At 47.7% G+C, this 9,076-nt stretch overlaps 1 protein-coding gene across 1 annotated transcript; it reads left to right on the top strand.

Annotated features, from left to right (window-relative positions):
- Positions 1 to 1,516: 1,516 nt before the first annotated feature.
- On the top strand, positions 1,517 to 3,669 carry adra2a (adrenoceptor alpha 2A). Its single transcript, XM_042336880.1, has 2 exons — positions 1,517 to 2,784; positions 2,824 to 3,669. The coding sequence occupies exons 1-2, from the start codon at positions 1,746 to 1,748 to the stop codon at positions 3,276 to 3,278; spliced, it is 1,494 nt and encodes a 497-aa protein (XP_042192814.1). The 5' UTR covers positions 1,517 to 1,745; the 3' UTR covers positions 3,279 to 3,669.
- The last annotated feature ends 5,407 nt before the right edge of the window (positions 3,670 to 9,076 follow it).

Here is a 9,076-nt window from a genome sequence, read left to right as displayed (position 1 = left end):
GATGTTGATCCCAGGGAGACCAACATTGTTGTTTTATTGTTGGGGTGGGGGGTGGATTAAAAGAAAATCCCTTTGTGTCGAGGATAAAGGTTTTCCCAGCATCTCACATCACAAGTCATGTCATGTTGATGTCAAACACTTTTTGTTTATTAAGCTGTCGTAATGTTATAATCTCCCCCCTTTCCCTTTAACGCTTCCCCTTTTTTTTTTACCCGAAACCCAATCCACTGCCCCCAAAACGTACAAAGGTAAAGAGGAAAGTGTTAAATATAATAAATGCAATTATAATGTGATTATTATAATAATTATAGCATAGTATAATAATCCTTGCATTTGATATAGCACCTTATCATGTCTTTGACACGTCTCAAAGCGCTTCACAAAATGGTCTGTAAAGTGAATTGACTATATTTTGTGGGCGAAACACGGCAGCCAATTGCGCACAGCAGCGTCCCCACAAACTGTCGTAGGTTGAGTGACCAATTTTTTTTAAAAAAATGATCATTATAACTATTCGGTTATATAACTACAATCGAATAACCATCATAGCATTATAATAATAATTCCGATCAGATGATCTCATCTAACAATCAATATAATAATAATAATAATAATAATTATTAGATTAGATAATTATAACATTATAATGATCAGATTATAACACTAATGGGGTAGAATTCCTGGCTTGGCTTCCTTAGGGCAAAGACTTTTGTTTTTGCCTGGGTGGGGGGTGGGGGGAGAGTGGGGGGAAAAGCTGGGAGGAATGAGTTAACGTGGGAAGGAAGCATCATTGGCGTCGAGGTTATAAAAGCGAGTTAAAGCTCAAACCAGGCTTACTCTGTCTCAAGCAGCTCCTGTCTCTACCCTACACTGGCTCCAAGCACACGGCAGTCTGCTCTGCTCCGCTCAGCACCGCTCCATCGCGAGCTAAACAAACTTGGCATTTTATTCATTACTATTCCTTCTGTTATTTGGGGATCAAGCCATCGGACGAGCAACTGTTTTCGAGGAACAAAACAAGCCGAATAAAAAAGAAGAGTGAGACAGAGAGAGAGCGAGAGAGAGAGACAGGAGGAAAAACTCTTATCTTTCAAGCGTTCATAGAGATATTCAGGCGAGTGTGTGTGTGTGTGTGTGTCTGTCTGTTTCTCTCTCTTACTCTCTCTCTCTCACACGCACACACACAGACGGTACCGTGTTGTTAGTTCTCCCCAGCCTATGGATTTGAAGTGAAGATAGGGGATTATATTGGACTGTAGTTTACAGAGAAAGAGAGACAGAAAGAGAGAGAAAGCGACAGAGAAAGCATGTAATCTCTTCTGTAAGCTGAGAGAGACAGAGAAAGAAAGAGAAAGCATGTACTTCCTTCTCTAAGCTGAGAGAGACAGAGACAAGACAGAGACACGGCGAGAGAGAGAGAGAGAGAGAGAGAAAGCATGTAATCCCTTCTGTAAGGTGAGAGAGACAAGCGAGAGAAAGAGAGAGAGAAAGCATGTACTCCCTTCTCTAAGCTGAGAGAGGCAGAGACACACAGAGAGAAAAAAGAGACAGGAAGAGAGACAGGGCGAGAAAGCATGTACTCCCTTCTCTAAGCTGAGAGAGACAGAGAGACAGAAAGAGAGACAGAGACAGAGAGAGAGAGAGACAGAGAGCATGTGCTGCCTTCTGTGAGCTGTGAGCAGGTTGAGGATGCCAGTGATTCCATAGTTAACTTGAGGAGCGATGATGAACTAGAGAGCAGGGTGATGCCTTCTCCACGTGCCTCTCCCACCAGCACAGGCACCACCCTGGGTGTGGGCACCACCACCAGCACCACCAACAACAGCCTCTGCCTGTGGAACTGCAGCTCCTCCTGGGTGTGGAATGGGACGCCGGTGCCCGTCGTGGGGGAGGGGGAGGTTTACCCGCTGGAGCCCGCCCTGGCCCTCATCTCGGTGGTCTCCCTGATGATCGTGGCCATCATCTTCGGCAACGTGCTGGTGGTCATCGCCGTGTTCACCAGCCGAGGGCTGAGGGCCCCCCAAAACCTCTTCCTGGTGTCTCTGGCCTCGGCGGACATCCTGGTGGCCACGTTGGTCATGCCCTTCTCCCTGGCCAACGAGCTGATGGGCTACTGGTACTTTGGGCCAGTGTGGTGTGAGATCTACCTGGCCCTGGATGTGCTTTTCTGCACCTCGTCCATCGTGCACCTGTGCGCCATCAGCCTGGACCGGTACTGGTCCATCACCCAGGCCGTGCAGTACAACCTCAAGAGGACTCCGCGGCGGATCAAGTGCATCATCGTGGTGGTGTGGGTGATCGCCGCTGTCATCTCCTTCCCCCCCCTGGTGCCCATCGGCAAAGAGACGGGACAGGAGCAGAGCCCCAACTGCCGGATCAACGAGGAGGTTTGGTACGTCATCTCCTCCTGCATCGGCTCCTTCTTCGCCCCCTGCATCATCATGATCCTCGTCTACGTCAGGATCTACCAGATCGCCAAGGTCCGCACCAGGCACCCGCCGGGGGGCAAGAGGTGCCAGGAGGATGGGAGAACGGGCGTCCCTGCCGGGGTTGGGGCCGCTGCCGCCGCGGGGGGAGGGGGCAAGCAGAACGGTTTCGCCGACAAGGAGATGACCGCCAGCAAGCCAGCGGCCAACGGCTCCAACAACGGCACCGAGCTCGGCCGCCCCGGGCCCCCGGCGAGGGGGCGGCGGGGTCGGGAGGAGGAGGAGGAGGAGGACGAGGAGGACGGGTTCAAGATGGACGAGTCCACCTCCTCAGACCACCAGGACGCCAAGAGCCCCCGTGGACACCCAGCTCAACGGCACCACCACCGAGTCTCAGCTGACCCGGCCAACGCCTCCCCCGCCGGGCTCGGGGGTCAGGCCGAACCCGGCCAGCCGGGGGACAAGGGGGCCAGCGGGCTGGACAGGACAGGGGCGGGGGTGGGGGGCGCCGGCGGGGGCGCTGGCGGGGGCGGGGGGCCGGGGGCGGGGGTGGGCAGCCCCAAGGGGGGCCGTTGGCGAGGCCGACAGAACCGGGAGAAACGGTTCACGTTCGTGCTGTCGGTGGTGATCGGGGTGTTCATCGTGTGCTGGTTCCCTTTCTTCTTCACCTACTCGCTCACGGCCATCTGCAAGCAGTCCTGCCCCGTGCCCAAGAGGCTCTTCAAGTTCTTCTTCTGGTTCGGCTACTGCAACAGCTCCCTCAACCCCGTCATCTACACCATCTTCAACCAGGACTTCCGGAGAGCCTTCCAGAAGATTCTCTGCCGGGGGAGGAGGAGACAGAGGGTTTAAGAGAACTAAATCGGACTGTTTCTTTTGCTCTTTCCTTCCCCGACCTCCCACCACCTCCCCGCTTCGCGCGCGCCCGGGCACACACACCATTCAGACACACGCAACATACACACACTGCACATACCTACACACGCACACACACACGCGCATACACGCATACACACAAAGGAAACTTCTGTACAGCCCGTTTCTCTCGGTTCGACCATGTCCCGGTGTAATTTTTTTGCATGCACTGTTAAAAATATGATAATAATAATAATAACAATAAATAAATAATTAAAAATGTTTTCTAAAAAGTAATCGTGTTTAGCTGACGCAGCTTAAGGGAAAGGGTTGAATTCAAGAATTAACACACACACACACTAAAGCCCGTGTTATTATATAATAATAATCCTCGCATTTGATGTACAGCACCTTATCACGTCTTTGAGATGTCTCAAAGCGCTTCACAGGATACACTGTAAAGTGAATTGAATTATTACTCCTAGAAAAGCGATCCACCAATCGACTAACGACTGGGTTCCTACTCACTGCTGAGTAAACAGAGGCGTGTGGGAGTAAGGAAACTTGCCCAACCTTTCGCCCTGCCCGGGAGTCGAACCCGGGTCCTCTCGCTTGCGAGGTGAGTGCTCTAACCGCTGAGCTACAGGACTCCACAATGCAGTGTTCAGTGCAGAGCAGGCAGTGCTATCACAGCGCCTGTGTACGTGTGTGAGAGAGAGAGATAGCGTGTTGCATCCTTTATAAACTGGCAACGTTGGTAAAACTGTAGATGCAGATTGGATTCGATCTCTGCAGCTCTCGCAAACATCGCCCTAACAACGCTGTAATGTAGAATGTAAGTCTGCGATACGCGGTGGTAGTCAACACTTTCTAACCCCCACAGTTAAAGCCTCGTCGGCAATAAGCTATAATAATAATAGTAATAACCTTTGCATTTGATACAGCGCCTCACCACGTCTCAAAGCGCTTCGCAGAATGTATTGTAAAGTAGAGTGGCCGTGTATTTTGTGGGCGAAGAGCGGCAGCCAATTGTGCACAGCAGCGTCCCATAAATAGTCATGGATCGAGTGATCACATTATTATTATTATTATTATTTTTTTGGAGGGATTATTACCCCTGTAGAAGCGATCCGCCAATCGACTAACAGCCCGATTCCTACTTACTGCTGGGGAAACAGAGGCCTGTGGCGTAAAGAAACTTTGCATTTCGTCCTGCCCGGAAGTCAAACCCCGGTCCTCTCGCTTGCAAGACAAGTGCTCTAACCAATACGCTATAATAATATATTATATATTATCCCCTCCCAGATAAAATGGGTCATTAACTTGACGGCTGCTTGTGGGTCATCATCACCGAGTGCAAATTGGCTGCCACAACTCCGCAGCCACTCCACAGTAAATTCCTGCTAAACACTCTGAGGACGTGATAGAGTGCTGTGCCAAACTCTGGGATAATTATTAATCCAATCGTGCTCTGCAGGTGATGGCAGGAACATCTCTTGCGAACTGAGTCACGTTCTCGGGCGACAGTAACCGACACTCGCTCTCAGTTGCCGATCTTCCTCACTCACGGTCCTTTTTCTATTAAATCCTTGTAGACACAGTGATCGCTCGTGTACTGGGGGGAGAGCTTTAATTGGTGGTGGTCATTGGGTGGTGGGTGGGGTGTTAGCAATGTATTGGTTTGTAAGTTACAGTGATGGGATATATTGTATTAAGGGCTATTGGGAAAGGAGTTGAGGTACAGATCTGCCATTATCTTATATAATGGCGGAATAGGCTTGAGGTGCTGAATGGCTGAATCTTGAATGTTTCTGTGTTTATTCTGTTTCAACTGATGTTTCCTGGTTTTACTGTATTTGCTTTTCAATCCATCCCCCCCCTCCACCCCTCAACTCCACTCGGACTTCAGTCTTTACCATGTATTAAACAAAGCCACATTAAAACAGCTGTCTTCTGTTCAGCTAAATAATAATTAGTAATTCTTATCATCATAATAATAATCCTTGCATTTGATATCACGCCTTATCATGTTATCTTATCATATTTTGCTGACCGTTTGTTTTTTTAGAGGCTACTGACACATCTTTTGACACATGTTGTGAAATTTCCAGACAGCTTAAATGGCTGAAGTCTGTCTCACTTCATTTTTATCTCCCCAAATCCCCTCTCCCTCTCTCACCCCGCCACCCCCCCACCACTCCGTCACCCCTCACCCTCTCTCCCCCCCTCACCCACCCCATCCTTCATGAGCATTATGGAAATAGGCCCAGAATTTCACTTTTATATTGACCAATATTATTATAAATAACAATGATCCTTCCGTTTGATATACTGTAATGTCAGTATATATACAGCGCAATTGCATACAGCAGTGAGTGTCTAACGTGTGATCGACAGTAACACAGTGGTCTTTGCTCGCCAGGCGTGACGAGCAGAGCGTAAAGGTTGACATTGGGTAACGACTAAATGAATTTCCTCTCAAATGGCTTATTCCACGTGCCGTCTGTTTGATATTCGAGCAGCAAGACAGCGCATTCTGACAAGCAAAGCCGGTGCAGGAACATACCCACACGGATCACAGAGTGGGAAACACGGAGATGTGGCTCCAATAATAATGACAATAATCCTCGCGTTTGATACAGCGCCTTATCACGTCTCTAAGCGCTTCACGGAATACGCTGTAAAGTGAATGGACCGCGCATTTTCGGGGCTGAGACGCGGCAGTCAATTGCGCATCAATAAGGGTTTGCACAGGCTCCTCTCTGTGTGATGCCGGCTGTAATGGATCTCCGGCTGTTGTGAGTTATGATCCAGTGAGTTGCCCTTCCTGCTCAGTCACAAGGGGATATCTCCCAGCGCTGTTTTGTTAATGTCCATTAGGCTCCATCGTGAGCCTGATCATAACTTGTCCACGGTGAATAATGGTTTGTGAAATAGCCATCAATCCTCTCTTCACCCAGGGAATCTCTCGAGTTCAGGCTGGCTTCCTGGCCCGTAACAACGGCTGCTGAGAAAGTGATGGAGAACGAGACAGAGACAGTTGGTGGAGGAGGCAGTGTGGTGTGTGATTGTGCTGGGTTTTGGGACGCTGTAGCTCAGTGGTTAGAGCGCTCGCCTCATAAGCGAGCGACCTGGGTTCGATTCGCGGCAGGGCGAAACCTTGTGCAAGTTTCCTTACTCCACACACGGCCCTGATAATAATCCTTTCAAAAAAACAATAATAAATCGGTCACTTCAATCCACGACTGTTTGTGGGACGCTGCTGTGCGCAATTGGCTGCCGGGTTTCGCCCACAAATATACAGTCAATTCACTTTACAGTATATTCTGGGAAGCGCTTTGAGATGTCCCGAAGACATGAAAAGCGCTATATCAAATGCAAGGATTATTATTATTATTATTATTATTATTATTTTTATTATTATTATTATTATTATTATTATTATTATTATTATTATTATCTGACAAGCAGAGATAAGGTGTGTTCACCACGAAGGGAAGGGAGAGGTGAATAACTCGCTGATCTGATCACCTTGTGGGTCCCTTTGTTGCTGGAAAGGGATGGAAAGGACGCAATAAGTAAGTAAGTGAGTGAAATGGGGAATAAATAAGTCCCACATCGGGACTCAAGCTTATAATCTGGGCTAAAGTTCCAGTGCAGTTGCTGGGGGGAAAAGGGTTAGGGTTAGGGAAATGAAACATTTCTGCGTCTGCATCCGTTCAGGCAGGCGGACCTTGAAGATCCCCGCGGTGCTACTAGTACGACAAGGGAAGGGAGTCTCTCCTGGTGTTATCCCTAAACTTGGAGACCTGTAGCGTAGTGGTCAGCACCCTTGGGCGTTCGATTCCCTGGCGGGACGAAGGCTTAGGCAAGTTTCCGTACCCAGCAGTAACTAGGAACACTCTTGTTAGCCGTTTCGTGGATCGCATTTCCGTAGGTAATAATCTCTTCAGAAAAAAATATAATTTCATCACTCAAATCCACGGGCTGCTTGTGGGACCCTGCTCTGCGCAATTGGCTGCCGCGTTTCGCCCATAAAATACACGGTCACTCCACTTTACAATATATTCCGTGAAGCGCTTTGAGACGTCTCAACGTCATGATAAGACGCTATATCAAATGCAAGATTATTATTATTATAAATAAAATGAGTCATTCACCTGCATATCAAACGCTATATCAAATGCAAGATTATTATTATTATTATTCTTATTCTTATTATTATTATTATGAATAGAATGAGTCATTCACCTGCAGGCTCTTATAGGGCCACCTTATTACTGGTACTGTGATTTCAGTAAGATGTTTAGATGCCTGCAAGATGTTTTTATTCTGCTCTCTAGCAATTGAATAAAAAGTGTTGTTACGTGATAGAGAGAGAGAGAGAGAGATTTGTTAGGGCATCACGCAGTCTGTGTACATCATGTTTTGTTGAATTGTACAGGTTCCAGCTGGTTGAGTAGATGATTAATGTCCAGTTTCCTTCAGAAGTCACGAGGTACAAGATGCCTTTGTTTTTTTCACTGGAGCCAATTATTGAATCTTGTCGGGATGTGATGGAAATAAAAAGGGAGCCGGGAACACAGAGTTTAGAGGTTGATGCACTAATCGAATAAAATCACAGAATATTACAGCACAGAGGGAGGCCATTCGGCCCATCGTGCCTGTGCCGGCCCTTTGGAAGAGCGACCCGATCAGTCCCACTCCCCCGCTCTTACCCCACATCCTTGCAATTATTTCAATTGGATAGCACCTATCCAATTCCCTTTTGAAAGTTGCGTTCCAGACTGTAACAGCTCTCTGTGTATTTTTATTTAATATACAGTCAATTCACTTTACAGTAAATTCTGTGAAGTGCTTTGAGACATCTCGACGACGTGATAAGGCGCTGTATCAAATGCAAGGATTATTATTATTATTATTATTATTCCCAGTCCAGGCTGACACTCCAGTTATGCGCTGGGGTATGTATGCTTTGTTGGAGACGCTGTCCTCCGGATGTGATTGGTGGGAATAGTGGGAGACGGGGCTGGTGAGGAAGATTGACAGCAGCAAACAAGATGGGAGGATGGACCAATAACAGTGGAAGGAGGAGAGAGGATGTGAAACAGCAATAAAGCAACATCTTGAATTTATACACAAGACATCATCTCAGAGCTCTGCACAGCGCCGGGTTGGACGCTGAGCAAGAGGGAAGAGAGAGGTATGCCTTAAAGTTGGATTTATAGATAGAATAAGAAGGATGGGGTGTAGGGATTGAAGTAGGGGGTTCCAGGGCGCAGTTACTGAAGGCACGTCCACTGCTGGTGACGTGGAGACAAAGCTTTGCACTGCACTGTGTCGGACTCACGCATGGTTGATAATTTATGGCTGTTTGTGGGACGTTCCTGTGTGTAACTTGGCTGTGAGCCCGCTCACCACCATGCTACAGGACTCCATTAACTTTTAGCTCCACATTGAACGTGAGTTAATAATATATAATAATAATAATAATAATAATAATAATAATCCTTGCATTTGATACAGCGCTTTTCACGTCTTCTCGACGTCTCAAAGCGCTTCACAGAACAACACTTGATTTGAAATGCGAGTGACGTAGTACAAATCACTGGCCACACCCACCAAACCCTGTCCAAACAAAAGCCAGGGATGCTAACTGCGTTAGCTTCAATAAGATATAAAAAAATAGTAATAATAACGCGGTCACTCAATTCACGACTGTTTGTGGGAACGCTGCTGTGCGCAATTGGCTGCCAACGTTGCGCCCACAAAATACACAGTCGCTACACTTAACA

The sequence above is a fragment of the Callorhinchus milii genome, unplaced genomic scaffold (assembly GCF_018977255.1).
Source record: "Callorhinchus milii isolate IMCB2004 unplaced genomic scaffold, IMCB_Cmil_1.0 Scaffold7, whole genome shotgun sequence".
In the NCBI taxonomy this organism is placed as follows: domain Eukaryota; kingdom Metazoa; phylum Chordata; class Chondrichthyes; order Chimaeriformes; family Callorhinchidae; genus Callorhinchus; species Callorhinchus milii.
Note: the sequence above shows the minus strand (reverse complement) of the source record. Positions and strands in the feature narration are given on the sequence as shown.